General features: G+C 58.2%; 1 protein-coding gene across 3 annotated transcripts in view; it reads left to right on the top strand.

The window, feature by feature from the left end:
- Window positions 1–487: 487 nt before the first annotated feature.
- PODN (podocan) overlaps window positions 488–18,117 on the top strand; it is a 50,087-nt gene continuing 32,457 nt past the window's right edge. For all 3 annotated transcript variants that reach the window (XM_082429776.1, XM_082429777.1, XM_082429775.1), the window contains exons 1-8: window positions 488–813; window positions 7,358–7,674; window positions 9,054–9,147; window positions 10,486–10,550; window positions 12,192–12,301; window positions 13,450–13,606; window positions 13,911–14,026; window positions 14,587–15,244. In XM_082429776.1, coding sequence (XP_082285902.1) covers window positions 7,363–7,674; window positions 9,054–9,147; window positions 10,486–10,550; window positions 12,192–12,301; window positions 13,450–13,606; window positions 13,911–14,026; window positions 14,587–15,244 — 1,512 coding nt within the window. In that variant the 5' untranslated portion in view covers window positions 488–813; window positions 7,358–7,362. The remainder of the gene's footprint in view (window positions 814–7,357; window positions 7,675–9,053; window positions 9,148–10,485; window positions 10,551–12,191; window positions 12,302–13,449; window positions 13,607–13,910; window positions 14,027–14,586; window positions 15,245–18,117) is intronic.

Below are 18,117 nucleotides of genomic sequence, written 5' to 3'. Positions count from 1 at the left end.
ACGTTTTCAGCTCCTGGGAGCAGTATGGTGCCGCGAGGGCTCACGGGTCATCCCCCCTAGTCTAACTGCGACTGGGATCCGCATGCACCCTACTCCCAGCGCAATTTATCGTCCTTCAAGGCTCAGCAGGCTGTGGGCCCATGGCCGAGGTGGACGTGGGGGGAATTTTCCGGGAAGGGGCCCAGCAGGGTCTTGGCTGGAGGCCCCGTTAGCCACGGCCCAGGACCCCCGGGTGGGAGAGTGAATGGAAAGGTACTCGCGCCTGGAGCGGTTGCAGAATCCTCTGTCGTGAGGAAGGAAGAGCTACGAGGCACTTGGTGGAAGGGGCCCTCTCTCCGGCCCTCCTTTCAGGTGCTGGGGCCTAGAGGGGGTCCAGTCCCACTTGGGAAGGCTGGGAACTAGGAAGCGTTGCGGGCTAGACACCCCGCCTTCCCAGTCTCCTGGAGCGGGGGCGGGGGAACGGGGGTGGGGGGGAGTACGGCGGCCCCGCCAGGGCGGAGAGCGGGTGAGGGGTCCGTGCGGCGGCACTGCCTCCCTGGGAAGTGGTGCTCGGCCCAGTCCAACGCGGGGAGAGGCGGGCCCTCCCCTGCCCCCGCCTGCGGGGACCCTACGCCTGTGTCCGGAGGAGGCCGGCGTCCAGCAGATGCGCGCGGGGCGGGTGAGAGGCGGGGAGGAGAAAACCCACAACAAAACTTGCGTCGCAGAGCGCACGGCTGGACTTGAATGGAAGGAGCCCGCGCCAGCGGAGCGCAGCCGAGACTCGGGAGAGCGCGGTCGGCCGGCGGGGCGCGGCGCGGCGCGGGGGCGCAGCAGGTACCAGGCTCGGGCGGCCGGGTGGGCCGAGGGCCGGGCCGAGCTGGGCAGCGGACTCGGACTTCCCGCCTGGTGCGACGGCTCCAGCAGCTGGCCCGGCGGGGCCGCGCATCTCGCCCCCTCGGTCGGAGCCCTACACGGAGGGCGCGGCCGGAGAGCTCTCCCTCGGGGGCGCGACCCCCCGCGATCTCCACCCTGCAGGGGCCTGTTCTCCTCTCCGGCCAGAGGCTGGTCCCAGCCCCGGCCCCTCCCGCTGCGCACATCTGGAAAGAATCTGAGGGCGGATGGGGTGGGGGGTGGAGTGGAAGGACACGGGCAGGCAACAGGGAATGTGGGGGGCAGGTGGAACCGGGGAGGGTCGAGGACCCCTGTACTTAGAGCCTGGGCGCTGAGTATACCCGTGTCTTTCCACGTCAGCTCATCCCAGGTAGCCCACCCTTCGACCTCTTTACAGACAGAGAAACTGAAGCCTATAGAGGGACAGAGATCTGCCCCCAGGGCGCGCGGACAGCCCGTGCGTCCCCCTCCCGACCTTCTCCTGGCTTGGCTCCTCGGCCCCGCGCCGCGCAATCGCTGAGCCAGAGCTCTCAGCTGGGGGCCTGGTGTCAGTCTGTCTGTCTATCCGGCTGCCTCCCCGCTGGGACAGCAGGACTGAGGAGGGGGCAGGGGGGTGGCCGCGGAGCGCGGGGTGGGGGGCGAGGCCGGCGCCCCCCGGCGAAAGCGGCCAAAGCCCCCAGCCTGAAGGTCTTTGAACCGCCAGGCTGGCCTGGGCTGAGGATAAGATCGTGGCATTAGAATACCTGATGCGCCGTCAGGTGGAAGAGGGGGCGTCGGCGAGCTCCTGGCGGCCCCCGGGGCTGGGGCCAAGGCTGGGGGTGGGAGGCAGGTGCAGCCTGAACTTCAGGAGAGGAGCAGACACAAGCGTGCATGCGTGCGGCACTGACCTTCCCGATCCGCTCTGGGGAGGTGCAGAAGGATACGCACCCTGCGCTTGCAGGGCATCACGGAACGACGGAGGGTCACGCAACCTGAGCGTCTGCCCTACGACTTCGGGCTGGCTGGGGAAGGTGAAGCTGTGGTCGACTCAGCTACACAAGGCACCACGGGAGCTCCTGGGTGGTCATGTCCCCTTTTAGGGCCCCGGGCCCAGCCGATTCTAAACTAGAGTGCAAGTTAAGAAATGTCAGATTCACATGAATGCTTTCATGAAATCTTGTGGGAGCATACTTTGTCCCTTCTAACTGAATCTTGGGACAGGGGTGACTAATGGTGGCACCTTTAGGCCTGGTAGAGTCCTACGTAAGAGCTCCAACCATAAGAGCTTAGAACCCTTGATAGCTCCCTACCATCAACCCGTTAGCAGAGTGCCTGATGCCCTTGTAGACTTGGACCTCCCTTCCCTGTTACCCTTCCTTAAACATAGCTCCCTCTTTGCCCTCCCCATACTGTGCCTTTGCTCATGCCCTGTCCTCTGCCCTGAGTGCCTTTCCTCCCCTTTTTCCACCTGGAGAACTCCTCCTCCTCAGTCTTCAAGACTGGCTCAAGGCTCTGAGCAGGAGTCAGAAGACACAAATTCTAATCCTGGCCTTGCCTTTAAAATACTAATCAGTAAACTGAGGGAATCAGACCAGATAATAATGCTGTAGCTCTTTCCAACTCTGCCTTCCACAAATACATTCCTTCATTCAGCAAACATTTCCTGAGCACCTGGTCCTTGCCTGGGGAGTCAGTGAAGGCTCAGCTGAGCCCTGAAGGGTGCTGTGGGAGCATCAAGGACCTCCCTAACCCCGCCAAGGGGGCAGGAGCAGCTTCCCAGGGCAGGAGCGTTTGAGTAGGAGCTTGCTGGGGATGGGCAGTAGTGGGAGCCTCTTTGTGCTTTAGTTTCCTCATCTGCAAAATAGGAAAACTAACTCTTAGTCTTGGGATTTCTGTTATAGTCAATAAGAAACAGCTGTTCAGGGCCCAGCACAGAGCAGGTGGTCAGCAAATCTTTACTAAATTTGAGTGGAGAAGGAAGGTGGTGCTGGGGTTTGAGGATCTACCTCCTGATTTGGATCTCCCTTCCCCTTCCTTCTTCTAGTCCTGCCTTAATCCCCCACTTAAGCAGTTCAGGACCTTAAGGTTTGGTTCCCTGGGGTGAGTGGATGGGTAGGTGATAGTGGGTCCCAGGTACTTCCTCAGTAACAGTAACCCCAAGTATGTTGCACTTGCTGGGTGCCAGCATCAGCTGGGCACGTCGTTTCATTTACACCTCATGAGGAGCTCTCATCTCCATTGCCTAGACTAGTAAACAGAGGCTCAGAGCAGTGAAGTGACTTGTCCAGGCTCACACAGCAGTCAGGATTGGAACAACTCACCACGGACTGAGCTGCCCTTCTCGCTCAGCATTTGCTGTTGTTCACCAGGGGGATTCCTCACTCTGGGGACTTCCAGAGACTAGGAAGGCTCTCTCCTCTGTTCTTCCACACCCAGCTCCAACATGGCTAGGCACAAAGAAGGGGCTTTGGGGGCTTATCTTGCTCCACATTCTTAGAGAAACTAAAAAAATTGAGACTCAGATGGGTCAATGATGTCGCCAAAGTCACACAGTAAACTAGGTGATGGAGCTGGAGTTGCCCAGGATCCCAACATCCTGAGGGTGGCTGGCCAAGCTAGGAGGAGGGGGACGTGGCACTGGGGCCACCACTCTCCAAGCCCTGTCTGTTCTTCCTCCCTCTCCCTTGAATCCACCTCCTTCTCTCCATCCCTGCAGCCTAGCACCTCCCTCTGCCCAGACCAGGCTTATTATCCCTTGCCTACACCACTGCACAGCCTCTGAGAGCTCCCCACTGGTCCCTCCGTAAACCTGCCTATGCCACACTCCAGCCCTTCAATGGCTCCTCATTTCTCCTACGATAAGGGTCAGTCTTCCTAACCTGGCTTTCAAGTTCTTTCTTGGCTTGGACTGTGGCCGCTGCCCACTTGCATCTCTCCCAGTCCCTACACACCACACCAGACACTCTAGTGAGCTTTGTAGAGGTAACATGGGCTCTCTTGCCCCAGGGCCTTTGCACATGCTGACCCCCTTGCTTGTATCACCCTTTTCCTTTTGCCTGATATTCATCCTTCGTGGCTAAATAAAGCATCACTTTTTCTTGGAAGTCTTCTTGGCATCCGGCAGACTTAGGCCTCAGGCACACCTAGGCCTTCTCTGGGTCCCTGTGGATGCTAGATTCCCTCTATCACACCTCTGATGACACTGGGATTATAATACTTAATTTACACATAATGTCTAGACCACCGCTGACCATTAGAAATATAATGTGAACCACAAATGCAAGCCACAAGTGTGTAATGTAAAATTTTCTAGAAGCTACGTTAAAAAAGTAAAATGAAACAGGCAAAACTTTAATGATTTAACTCAAAATATCCAAAATATTATCATGTAATCACTATAAAAATAAATGAGATATTTTATAAGATATCATTAATGTTAATGAGATATTTTACTTTTTTTTGTACTAAGTGTGTGAAATCCACGTACACTACATTTTATACTTATAGCACCTCTCAATTTAGAGTAGCCACATTTCAAGTGCTCAGTAGCCACATGTGGCCACCACATCCGACAGTGCAGGTGTGAGCTTTTTAAGGATAGCAGACATACCTGAGTTGTCTGTCTGGGCCCTTGGTGCCCAGCTGTGCTTGGCCCAGGGAAGGGCCTCATGGCTTTGTGGTTAAGACTCAGGCTGGGAGCTCAGCCTTGCCACTTAACAGCTGTGTTACATTGGCCAATCCCACTGGGCCTCAGCTCCTCATCTATAAAGTGGTGAGGATAACATTTTCAATATGGTCATGATGTTAATATAAATATTTTTACAGATACAGTTTAGAGATCTTTACAGATATGAAACTGAAGGTGCGTGTACAGAGTATGTGGGGAGGATCCTTCTCCTTGGCCTCCTGCCCTGATTGAATCTGGGGCCTGGGCCTGTGCCCATACTCCGCCTCCCAGAGTCTGGATCTGCAGTGGGGTCAGGCAGGCAGGCAGGCAGGGTGGGGAGACTCTGGTGTAATGCTGGTGGCGCCAGGGACTGAAGGCTGTTGACCTAGCTGGGGGGTTATAACGTGCCCTGGGAATGATGGTCTGTAGACTGGCCAAGGATTTATTGCCCATTTGGTCAGGGCATGCAGCAGCAGGGGTGTAGTAGGGCAGGCAGGGCCAGGCTGCAGCATGCATCGCTCACTGCTGCCGATGGAACCTGGGAGCTGTGTGTGCTGGGCTCCCTGGTGCTCTGCTGGGCCAGTGGCTGGGGCCCAAGTCTGCTTAGGCCTTCTGGACCTACCTATAGGGTCAAGCAATCCAGGCTGCCAGCCCTCTTCTCTCTCCTCACAGCTTTCTTTCTGGGGCCTCGTGCACCTTGGGGCCCCTTTTACAGAACTCATCCAGTCTGGTGGGCCGTGGTTATTGTACTGGGGTCTGCTGCCTCCTGACAACAAAGGGCAGGGGCCTTGTGTACTTTACCTGTATCTTCCATGCCCAGCACAGGGCTGGGGCAGATGGGGCCTCAACTTCGAGAGCTGGCTGAGCCAACGAGTAAGGCAAAGCAGTATCTGAAATACCACAGCAGTCACAGGGCAGCAGGAATTCACAGGAGGCTAGGAGGAGGAGGGCCACATCTGGGAGGAGGTGGGCCTGGGACTGGACCGGAAAAGCACAATCAGGAGCTACACGGGAAAGGGAAGAAGCAGGGGCTTCTGAAGCGGAGAGCAGTGTGGTTGGGATGTGAACAGTGCCCATGGATCAGATATTAGTGGTAGAGCTAATTAGCAGAGAGCTAACATTTATTGAGCACTTACTGTGTGCAGTACGTGCATCCCACTGACTCTCACAGTATCCCCAGTAGGACAGCTCTGTGGCCGCCCAATGGATGGGTGAGGAAGGTGAGGTTTAGAGGGTGGCAAAACTTGCCCAAAGTCACACGGCTGATAAGAGCCAGAGCCGAGCTCGAAGCCCCGGCTCTCCGGCTCCAGAGCCTGCTTTCTTAACCAGACATCAGTGTCATCATCAAGCTCCCAGTGTGCCCAACCCTCCCAGGCCCAGCATCTCGTCAGACCCTTCTAACCACTCTGGGTTGTGATCCCTGCTCTAACGGTGGGGAGAGAGGCTCAGACAGCGGCAGGTGCCCCCAGGCCTGGACGCTTGTCTTGTACCTGCGTTCATAATCACTGCAGCAGTGATAGCAGCGCCTCATCACCTAATGGGTGCTAGATGCTTTGCATCTGCTATCTTGCTGACTCCTCCCTGGAGCTCTGAGGTTAGATATATTATCTGCATTGTAAGATGAGGAAACTGAGGCTCAGCAAGGTCAGAGCCACTAAGTGATAGAGGGGGACTTGAACTGGGGTGTGTATGACTCCAGAGTCAGTGTACCTGAGCTACCACCTGTTACAACTTACCACACCCCAGACATGTTTTCTAAGTGAGTTCCTGTAAGGAGAGCTCCAGGGACCAGCCCAGAGCCAAGCCACGCCCATGGCTGCCTGGAGGATGAAACCCCAGCATCTTCCTCAATGGCCTGAGGCCATCCCTAAGGAACATGCTGGGGAGTGGTCTCTTGCAGATGGCAGTGGTCACGTGAGCAAAGCTGGCCCTGGTGAGGGCAGCTGAGGGTGTAAGCAGGAACAGGACTTGGGGGGCTCTGGGAGCAGCAGCAGCTCCATTCACTAATGACTACTCTGTGCCTGGCACACAGAGACAGAGAGTGGCTCACATCCCTGTGTGGGAGAAAGACAACATCACATATTCAAAACCCAACCGAACTCATGCAAAGCCCTGGGGCAACAAAGTGATGCAGAGCCCTGGGACATCTCAGAGTTATCTCAGGGGATCTAACACTGGAGTTGGTTCTTGGAGAAGTTGCTGATTGCGCAGGGGAGGGGGAGGGTGTTCTAGGCAGAAGGAACGCACATGCAAAGGCCTGGAGGGAGGAGCTACTATACTAAACAGACCTGTGTAAGCGGGGCAGGTGAGGGGGGGAATTGGAAGAGAGATAGGGCCACGTCCTGAAGATCCTAGAATGGCAAGCTGAGGAGCTGGGACGCACCCTGCTGGTGCTGGCCCACCATGGCCTGTGGCTGCTGGAGGAGGGACAGGGCCTCAGCACTGCCTGTGCCAGGGCAGCGAGAGCTCAGCAAAGTCCAGGCCAAGCCCTGCAAGTCACAGTTCTTCCTGGGCCTCAGCTTTCCTTTCTGTGAAATGGGGGTACAGATTCCTTGAGGCCAGGCCCGGTGAGGGTTGTGGGAGGCTTTGCAGACCTGCCTAAGGACAGGGCTTCACTTCACCCCGACCCCTCCAGAGGGCAGCCCTGAGGGGGTGGGTGGGAGGGGAGGGCGGCAGCCAGCAGGTCAGATGCATGCTGAGGACAGGGTCCAGAGTGGGCTCTGCCTTGTGGCCTGGAGGGCCCCATTATGACTTTCGTGGGCCCTGGCCCCCTGCCTGCTCTACCTGACAGGTTAAGTCAGCCCTGGCGCCCAGGTGGGTCTGACTTGACCCCTCCTGCAGGCACCATGGCCCGGAGCAGGGCGCTGCTGCTCCTGCTGCTGTTGCCGCTGCAGCTGCACCTGGGACCGGGGCTCGCCGTGAGGGCCCCGGTGTCTGGCCGAAGTGGAGCCCACAGCCTGAGCCCTGAAGAGAATGAATTCGTGGAGGAGGAGCCGGTGCTGGTCCTGAGCCCTGAGGAGCCGGGGCGCGGCCCGCCCACCATCGACTGCCCCCGAGACTGTGCCTGCTCCCAGGAGGGGGTCGTGGACTGCGGCGGCATCGACCTGCGCGAGTTCCCGGGGGACCTGCCTGAGCACACCAACCACCTGTCCCTGCAGGTGAGGCCGGCGCCGCGCCAGCGGTCACCAGGGCCCGCCCCCCACACGGTGACTCCCGCCCCAGAACCACCCGCGCCGCCGCAGCCCCGTCTCTTGCCCGGGGCTCCCCATCCCCCAGACGCAGGGCAGGTCAGACTCGAGGAGGCTGGCTCCACCCGGCCCGCGTCCCAGGCACAGAGCACAGTGACCTCATGACCTGCTCTGTCTCACGGGAGGAGTCTGGGCTGAGGCCCTGTCAGCAGAGTCAGGCCCTGAGAACAGACACAGACCTGCCCGGCAGCTGACCCTCTGGACAGACAGGGCACCTCAGACTCCATTACAGGCCAGGAAAGTGAGAGCAAAGCAGACCCCCCCCGGGGCGCCCTGGGGGCTCAGGGGACAGAGTGCTCTCCCCAGCTGAGGCACAGGCTAGATTTTAGAACCTCAAGAAGTGGGACACGGCATTCCAGACGGGGACTCTGGGAGCGCTGGTGCGCCCATGACACCCTCGTGCGGCCCAGCAGCCCTGTGGGAGAGGGAGAGTCTGTCGCACCCATTTCCAGAGGAGACCAGGCCCAGTGAAGGAAAGTGACCGGCCGGCCCACGGCCACGTAGCCCTGTGGGGTCTGGGCTGGCCAGTGGTGGGAGCCCAAGACCGGGGTAGCCTGTGAGGGAAAGGGACGAGCTGAGGGCAGCACTTATTGTTGCTTCATTCATCAAATAGCTCCTGTGTACCTGCTGTATGCCTCTGCTCCTATGTGGGGTGCTGGGCATGTAGGGAGGTCTCGAACATGCCCTGCCCTTGAGGCTCTCACAGTCTGTGAGGGAGGCAGAGACCTAAACAGGTAGAGATAACAAATAGAGATAGAAGGACTAGTGCTGTGAAGCCAGGGCAGCTCCTAATCCAGCCCCCTGGTCCAACCCAGGAAGGCTTCTGGAGGAGGTGGTACCTGACCCAGGTTTTAAAGCATCCCAAAGGAAGTGGGGTCTACAGGGCATAGAAAGGGAACTAAAAGTGGTTTCTGGCTTGGGGGAGGGGAGAATGGGCTGGGACACCTGTCACTAAGTGGGAATATGCAGGGAGCAGGTGTGGAGGGTAGACCACATTCCAAGTTTGAACTGCCTGTGGATGCCCGTGTGCGTGTGCACGGTGCTCCTAGAAGGGGGACCCACACCTCTGTTGTGGTTACCGCTGAGCCTGCAATGCCCACATCTGGGCCTGCTTCAGAGCCAGTCCCCAGGGTTTGTCCACCAAGGGGCAGAATCCCAAGGGAAGTGCCCAACAGAGGGACTGGCTCCTGGGACTCTGGCTGAGGGTGGGTGCAGGCCTCTAATGGGGCAGGAGTCCTGGCCACCCCCTCATGCTGCCTCCTCACCGCCCCCATCCCCCTACTCCCCAGAACAACCAGCTGGAGAAGATCTACCCCAGGGAGCTCTCCCGGCTGAATCGGCTGGAGACTCTGAACCTCCAGAACAACCGCCTGACTTCCCGAGGTGAGGGATCACCCAGAGCTGGGGACCAGGACCCCAGGCAAGGAACTGGGTGCCCATGGGGAGAGCCCCGCCCTGCAGACCCTGGCATATGGGAAAGAGCAGACCTAGGCTGGGCTGGCATTGGGGCCCCATGGCAGGGGCTCCCTGTGGTTGCCTAACAGCCGCCACTGGGTGTTTCTGAGACCTGGGAGTCCGATCAAGGGAGAGGCTTCAGAGCAACTGAGATTCCAGGGCCTGAAGAGTCACAGACTCTTCAGTTCACAGAAGGCCTTTAGAATCAAAGAGTGTAGAGTCCTCAAATTTTAAAAAGTTATTTTTCTGATGATGAAAATAGTTTCTGATTATAGTAGAAAATTTGGAAATATAGAAAATAAAATGGAATAGAAAAAACCCACTCATAATTCTGCCACTTGGAATTTAGTCACTATTGACATTTTGGTATATTTCTTTCCATTTTAAGAAAAAGCATAATTTATATACCATAAGGTCTACCCGAATTAAAGGTACAATCTGATGAGTTTTAGTAAGTTCATATGTTGTACAGCCATCACCAGAATTCAGTCCAGTCCTTTTTCTTTGTGTTTTTAAATTCAGAGCTGGACTGATAGTATGGATATTATAACTATTAGAACTGCTTTGTTTCACTTAGCAATTAGCTCAGCCGCAAATCTCATGTTGCTAAAAACTCGCCGTGGCTATTATTTTACACAGCGTATTCTGCGGAGGGATGCTGCACAGTTTATGTAACTGTTCCCTCTAGTTAGATAGTTGGGTGAGTCCCAGCATCTGAGGGTCTGGGAGCCCAGAACCGAGTGTCAGAGGCCGACTTCAGGACTGGAGAAGGGCCAGCCTGGCCGGGCTCCCAGTGACAGCCCAGTTCTGACACTGCATCTGCCAGATGGGGCAGGGGAGGGCCAGGTGGGGTGGAAGCTCAGAGGCCACCGCCCTGCCCTGCCCTGCTGTGGGGCTGGGTATGAAGAGGACCCTTCTGCGGCTGCCCCCAGGGAGCACTCCTTCCTGGCAGGTCCTCTGCCCTGTGGCCTGACCTTACGGGGGCCCATTCCCACCCAGGCTGCCCTGAGTAGGTGAAGGATCAGTCATTTCTCAGTGGACACTTCCCATCTGCTCTTCTCAGCTTGGGCCCCTGAGAGCCAGGGGAAGGAAAAGGGGCTGGGCAGGCCTGTTGGGAGGGGCTGGGAAGGGGTCAGAGCCACACCTGCCCCAGGGAGTACCTCCCTGTCCTGGCAAGTGGGGTGGGTGCGGGGGCGGTCAGTGCTCACGTGCTCCCCTGTAGCGTCTCCTTCATCCAGGGCTCTGACCGATGCCTGTCCTTTGAAGGGCTCCCGGAGGAGGCATTTGAGCATCTGACCAACCTCAATTACCTGTACCTGGCCAATAACAAGGTGAGGGGCCTGCAGGAGGGCAGGGTGTCGGGGGGCTAAGCTCAGGGAACTTTCACCAGGGCCTCTTCTGGGCTGGCTGCTGGGTTCCTATTGCTGCTCAGACATGGCCCAGACCCAGGGCTTCAGAGCGGTCAGATAATGGCAGAGGCTGAGACCTACGTCGGCGTAGTGGGGTGAGAGCTCATCCCCAGGCGGAAGGGGTGCTGGAGGGCTTCCTGGAGGAGATGGCATTTGAAGGGCCATGAAGCGTAATAGGATTTCAGCCAGAGGCCTCAAGGGGGAGGGCACCACAGTAGAAGGGACAGCATGAGTGAAGGCATAAAGGCACTCAACCTCAAGATATTTGGCCTGCCCCAGGGCTCCTCTGTCCTGGCCCCCTCTCTCTGAACTCTCAAGGAGACTGTCTCTCCTCCCTGGTCTGTAACACCCATCTACATCATGGTCACGTCCAGAGGCGGTCTCCAGCCTTTCCCCTACTCCCACTTGAGACTCAAAGGTCCACCTGCCTCCTCAGCATCTCCCCCAGATGTTTAACAGAAGTAGAACTGGTGCTTCCTGCCACAGCCCCCAAACCCCAGTCATCCCGTTGTCTCCCCACCTCTGGAAAGGGCATCTCCAACTACCTGCAACACCACTGGTCAGAGCCACAAATCCAGGAGTGCTTCGCTCACGCACGTGTGGTCCCACTGCAGGCCCTCAGCTTCCCCCACCCACCAGCCCAGGACCGCCATCCCGCAGTGGGACACAGACGTGGAGCCCCTGCCTCCTCGTTTGCTGCCCCTTCTCCTCAGAGCAGCCAGAGGGGCTTTACAAAATCGTGCCTCACTTCTACCTCTCCATCTCCCCTCCCCACTTAAAACCCTCCTGTGGCTTCACCCTCGGCCCAGGAAGAAACCCACACGTGTCCCCGAGGCCCGCAGATCTGTGTGGTCTGGGCCCGCCTGCCTCTCATCTCCCCACTGGCCCCCTCACACTCCGCTTCACCCCCAGGCCTGGCAGACCCCACACACAGGGCCTCTGCGCGCTGCCCCTGCTGTGTGGGTGCTCTCCCGGCAGACAGCATTGAGGGTGCTGTCATGCCTTAAGTGTTACCTGTTCTCCAAGCACCCAACCCAGTCGTTCTCTGTCATCAGTCTGTTTGAATTCCCTGCAGAGCAGTGATCACTCTCAGATACTTTTATTCCTGTTTATTTACTAGGATGTAAGCTCTGGTGGTGGAGGTGGAAGCAGGTATCTCTGTATCTTGTTCCCTAGGACACGTCCAGTGCCTGGAACTGTGCCTGGAATATTGCAGACTCAGGGACTACTATTGCATGAATGAAGGGTAGACACTATGAGCCGGGTCTGGGGAAGTGTGGGTGCTCACTGTGGCTGCACAGAGGGCCAGTGTCGGGGGGCAATGAGGGGAGAGACCAGGAGAACAGGCAGGGCAGGGGACGGGCTGGAGAGCTTTGAATGCCAAGCTCAGGACTATGGGGAGCTGTAGAGTTTCTGATTTTGTGTTATTGGGGATTTTAGAAAGATGGCTCTGGTTGCAGGGAGGAGACGAATTGAAGGGGCTCAGAGGAGCAGCAGGTAGCGTAACTCAGCGGCAGCCTCTGACCTGCCACTGGTCCTTCTACCCAACTCTTCCCTTTCCAGCTGACCTTGGCACCCCGGTTCCTGCCAAACGCCCTGATCAGTGTGGACTTTGCCGCCAACTATCTCACCAAGATCTACGGGCTCACCTTTGGCCAGAAGCCAAACTTGAGGTCAGAGGTCAGAGGGGGGCCCTGGGCTTAGGCTGGAGAAAGGGGAGGAGCTGAGGCAGAGGCTGCCAGCCCTGAGTGGGGCCCAGGGGCCCAGACAGGCCCTGGAGGAGGGGCATGCTGTGCAGAGCAGGCATGATGCCCCATGCTCAGGGCTGCGGTGACAGACGCCCAGGGCTGCAGGGGCACAGGATCTGGAAGACTGACCCCTAAAAGATGAGGAGGAATCAGTACAGGAGGCGAGGACAGAGGGTGGTGTCTGGGGAATTGCAGGGAGCCGAGTGAGGGTGTTTCCCTCCTTCCCCAGCCCCCGGGGGGAAGGGAGCATCTTTCAACAGGCAGAGCCATCCCTCGCTGAGAGCTGCTTTGGGAGGAGTGAGGGCCCCCAGCACAGGTGTGTGAGCAGCGCAGGGTGGTGCTGGGGAGGGAAGGTGCTGACAACCTCCGGTGCCACTCTGTCCCTGAATCTGTCACCTCGATTCTCTCCATTCACTGGAGGAGCCAGAGTTGCTGTGCATGGCCCCTTCCCACAGATGAAAAGGCTGAGGCCCAAGAGAGGCCACACAGCAAGAATGAACTATATTGCCTATGGATTTCTCTTGTTCCTTATCTTCTCTCCTTGTAGTATGGTGGCTCCATGAGGGCAGGGGCTTGTTGGTTCTGTCCACTGCTATATCTTTAGGATCTAGAACAGTCTTGGCACCTGGAGGCACTCATTGTATATTTGCTGAATGAATGAGGGGTCACCTCCTCTGAGCCAGGATCCTGTGCTGGGCACTAGGGACAAAGAGGTGATAAGGATAGGACCGTTCTCAGGAAGTCCACAGAACTCAGAGCCAGCTGTGTAAAGCCGACAGGCAGGGACTCCAGGGCTGCAACACTAGGGGAACAACTGAGAACCTTGAAGGATATGGAGGAGCAGGGACTTGGGGTCAGGAAATCCTGTTTCTTCCACTGACTTGGGGGGTGGGTCCTTGGTCCCCTCGGCTATGTAGAGGGGACTGGATTTGGCGGGGTCTGAGATTCTTGAGATGGGAGGAGGGTGCCCTGGGCCCCAGGCCCAAACTGAGCAAGGTCTGGAGCCTCACCAGGTGAGATGGTGCCGGGGCTGGGAGGCCTGGGTGGCTGAGCACCTGTGCCTCATCCCCTAGGTCTGTGTACCTGCACAACAACAAGCTGGCGGATGCTGGGCTGCCGGACAACATGTTCAATGGCTCCAGCAACGTGGAGATCCTCATCCTGTCCAGCAACTTCCTGCGCCACGTGCCCAAGCACCTGCCACCTGCCCTCTACAAGCTGCACCTCAAGGTGGGAGGGAGAGGGCAGGGAGGAGCACTGCCAGAGCAGGGACCCACAGCAGGGGAAGAGCCCAGTCCCACATGGGCACAGCAGTAAGGCTGTGGGGCCTTGAGCACGTGCCGGCGGGCACAGCGTCTGCTGAGGAGAAACAAGCAGAAGCCCGGGCACCTGGCTGTCAGCCCCACGTGGAGTACTTTAGGCCTGGGCCCCTCCCCGTGGCTCCGCCAGACCCCTGTCCACACCTCATCCCAAGGCTCTGCCCTTGCCCCTTGGCCGTCCCTCATGCACCCCTCCCTACCATCCCACCTCTCAGAACAACAAGCTGGAGAAGATCCCACCAGGGGCCTTCAGTGAGCTGAGCAACCTGCGTGAGCTGTACCTGCAGAACAACTACCTGACTGATAAGGGCCTGGACAACGAGACCTTCTGGTGAGCCCCTACCTGGGCCCTCAGTGTGAGCTCGGCACCCAGGAAGCCCTTCCCAGGGCTCACATGGCCAGGCCCTTGCCCACCTGCCCCTGGCCAGTTTCCACAGAGAGGGAACTTTGAGACTTTTGCCTTTACTGACATTTTCTGTCCCCAAGAATAATGATATGTAAGGCCTGCCAAAATTCTAGTAAGGCAAGGAAATGTTTGCAGAGGCTGTCTTCTTCGTACAAAATAGAAACTCAAACATTCTTGTTGAAAGCAAATCTATTTTCAGTTTTTAGGGCCTGGGTAGCCTAAAAGGACAAAAGGCGTTAGTTAAACAATTAGTCTTCAAATAAACTCATATGTGTCAGAAACCATGCTAGATCCTTCCTATACCAATATATCATTGAATCAAACCAGTGAGAGCCTCGGAGAGCATTGAGGTCCCCCAGTCAGCTAGCGGCAGAGCTGGGATGAGTTAGAGGCAGGTCCCCCGCCACACCTCCCTTGGGAATAATGTTGGAAACAAGTGCCGTGTGGGCTCCTGCCCACTGGCCTGATCCCCCGCCTCCCTCCAGGAAGCTCTCCAGCCTGGAGTACCTGGATCTGTCCAGCAACAACCTGTCGCGGGTCCCGGCTGGGCTGCCGCGCAGCCTGGTGCTGCTGCACCTGGAGAAGAACGCCATCCGGAGCGTGGACGCAGACGTGCTGACCCCCATCCGCAGCCTCGAGTACCTGCTGCTGCACAGCAACCAGCTGCGCGCGCAGGGCATCCACCCGCGGGCCTTCCAGGGCCTCAAACGGCTGCACACGGTGCACCTGTACAACAACGCGCTGGAGCGCGTGCCCAGCGGCCTGCCCCGCCGCGTGCGCACCCTCATGATCCTGCACAACCAGATCACCGGCATCGGCCGCGACGACTTCGCCACCACCTACTTCCTGGAGGAGCTCAACCTCAGCTACAACCGCATCACCAGCCCGAAGGTGCACCGCGATGCCTTCCGCAAGCTGCGCCTGCTGCGCTCCCTGGACCTGTCAGGCAACCGGCTGCGCACGCTACCGCCCGGGCTGCCGCGCAACGTGCACGTGCTGAAGATCAAGCGCAATGAGCTGGCCGCCCTGGCGCGCGGGGCGCTGGCCGGCATGGCCCAGCTGCGGGAGCTCTACCTCACGGGCAACAGGCTGCGCAGCCGGGCCCTGGCCCCCCGTGCCTGGGCCGACCTCGCTGGTCTGCAGGTGAGGGGGCGGGGCGAGGCGGGGGCAGGGCCGTGCCGGTGTGGGGGGCTACTGGTCTTGCTGCCCTTAGCCCACCCATCTGCTGGGCCCAGGTGAGGGGTGGGCAGAAGGGCTGGGCCGTGAGGGAGGTACCCGCTGGGCAGGCTGGGCCTTAGGGTAGGGGGTCTGGGCCATACCCAGGGTATGGTGGGCTCGCGGTACAGGAGCGCAGGGCAGAGCTCAGCTGGCATGGCTAGGCAGAACCCACCACCTGCAGAGACAAGCTTGAGGAGCCCTGTGGGGATAAGGGGAGGTCATGGCTGCAGGTGCGGGGGGCACTGGGCATTGTTCAGGAGGACTGGGGGGCAGGGACAGTTCAGGTGGCATGGGAGAGTGGAGCTCACCCACCTGTGGGCAAAGGATAGGTGCCTGGAGAAGGCTGGGCTTGGGGCAGGGGAGGACGGCAGGCCCGTGAAGGGTGCTGACCTCACCAGTCTGCAGAGTCTAGGGGGGTGTACTTGAGGCTTCTGGGACTGGTCAGTGGGCGTGGCACCCGTGGCCAGAGTCTGAGACAGGAGGGCTATCTGGCCATGTGAACTGAGCCTCCTTGGTTACGAGTGAAACCTGCTGACCCAATGAGGGGCGGAAAGGGAACTTCATTAGAGAAACCTGGGAGGCTCTGCTGCCTTACCAGGCCCCTCTCTCCCAGATGTCCCCAGGCCTTGCTCTTCCTTTTTCCTCAGGGCTCTGCTCAAATATAAGCTCCTTGGGAGGTCTTCCTTCACCGCCTGCCACCTTTCTCTGCTTTGTTTTTCTTCATAACCCTCATCCCTTCTGACAACAGATCATCGGTTTGCTTGTTTGTTGTCTGCTCTTCCTGCTAGAACAAGGGGCGGGCATTTTAGTCTGTTGTGTTTCCTGCTGCACCAGGACCCTCGCTGTGATAGGTGCATAGTACATGCTTGTGTGGGGAGCTGTTAGGGTGGGGATGTCTGAGGGGAGTACAGGGGAGAGGCCCTGAGAGTGGGAGGCTGGGAGGTGGGGCAGAGCCCTGAGGGTGGAGTTGGGGGTTGGCAGCTGGCCCTGCAGGAGCAGCTGGGGTCTCTCCCAACCCAGACAGCCCGGCCGAGTGCCAGACACCAGGATCCAACCACCTGTGCCAGTCTCCCTTGGGTATTCTTAAGGGGCCCAAACCCCATTATCCTCTCTTCCACACCTGCTCCTTCTGCTGCATTTTCTAACTCGCTGAAGGGGGCAACATCCACCCAGGTGTCCACAGGAAACGTGGATGCTGCCCTGACACCCCCTTTGCACGCTGTCTGCCCTCCAACGCCCATTGTCACTAAACCCTGCCAACTCCACCATCACATCTCCCCATTTTTCCACTTTTCTCCATCCCTACTGCTCATACCGCCAAGTCAAGCCTTCCCCATTTCTTGCCTGGACCCCAGCTTCCTAGGAGCTCTGCACTCCTAGATTCCACATGCAGTCAGAGGGTATCTTGAAAAAAACATGCTCACCTAACACTCCCACCCAGGACCCTTCTGTGTCTCCCCACTGCCTTTAGAACCCAGACCAGCACCCTTGCCACAGCCTTCAAGGCCTAGTCTGCCCCTGCTCCCAGCCTAGTGTCTCAGTTTCCCAGGTGCACTGGGCTTTGCTCATACTGTGCCCTCTGCTGGAAGCACCTTCTCCACCCTGGTGGCACCTACTCATTCATTCATTCCACAAGCCTGTACCGAGCCTCACCATGTGCAGACACAGCTCTAGAACTGAGGACCCAGAGGGAAATAAAACAGATCCAGGGTCACGACCCTCCTAGAGCTTATAATATACCTAGGAGTCAGCTAAAGTGTCACCTCCTCCAGGAAGCCACCAGTGATGGGCATGTTAGATGCCTGCCTGGGTGAGTCCAGTCGGGGATGGGGTGTCTGGTGGAGGGGGTTCTTCCTCTCACTGTTGGATCTTTCTGCAAGCAGTTGCTCTTGTTGCTTCAGAGCCCCCACCTGCGCTGGCTGCCGTCTATTCCCTCGATCAGAGGCTGGATCGGGCCCCTCCCCCAGGCTCCCTTATCACAGCCCAGTTCCACTGCTGCTATTGTCAGATTGTTGCGTCCATCTCCCCTGTCAGCCTGGCTTCCTGAGCACAGAGGCAGCGTCTCAGTGGATTCCATGTCCCCAGTGCCCATGGGCAGGCACTGAGGATGTTTGGAATGAATGAGGAAGTGCTGGAACCATGTGGAAGGAACCCAGTGGGGAGCAGGGAGCCCTGCTGGGTAGGGGAGGTGACAAGGAGGCTCCCTCAGGTGACTGAAGCGAGTGCCCCCCTTGAATCTTGCATCTGGATTCATGGCCCCCAGTTTCCTGGCCCGGAGCCCCAGCCCGTCAGGGTGAGGAGGGAGCTTAGAGATGATGGAAGCCCACCTGTGGCTGCACAGGTGTGTGTCGGGACAAGGGTGCTGACAGCCCGAGGGGCAGGCAGTGAGTCGGGCCCGGGCACATCCGGGTCTCCTGCCTGATGCAGGTGCGTCCTTCTCCCTGGGAAAACTACCCCATTTTCCTGGCCACCTGCTTCCTGGACTCTAGGCCTGTGGTGACTCTGAGACTGGCCAGCCTGGGGCCTGGCTGCCATGCCACGGTCACTGTGGGCTTTGAACCCTTGCCCCTGGCCCCTGTCCACATGGCCCTGAGATCCACGAATGAGCAGCCCCATCTCCACCCTCATCTGACACCACTGAGGTGAGATTTAAAGACTGGAGGACCCCTAGCCCCTGCCCTTCTGGGGTCTTTAGTCTGATGGTGGTGACAGGTGTGTTAAGGAGGGAGGACATTGACACCTAGACATCTTGGCCGTGAATTCCTGTGGGAAGGCAGAAGGAGCGGAGTAGGATGTAC

Source organism: Balaenoptera physalus (genome assembly GCF_965194825.1).
Source record: "Balaenoptera physalus genome assembly, chromosome: 1".
NCBI lineage: Eukaryota > Metazoa > Chordata > Mammalia > Artiodactyla > Balaenopteridae > Balaenoptera > Balaenoptera physalus.
Note: the sequence above shows the minus strand (reverse complement) of the source record. Positions and strands in the feature narration are given on the sequence as shown.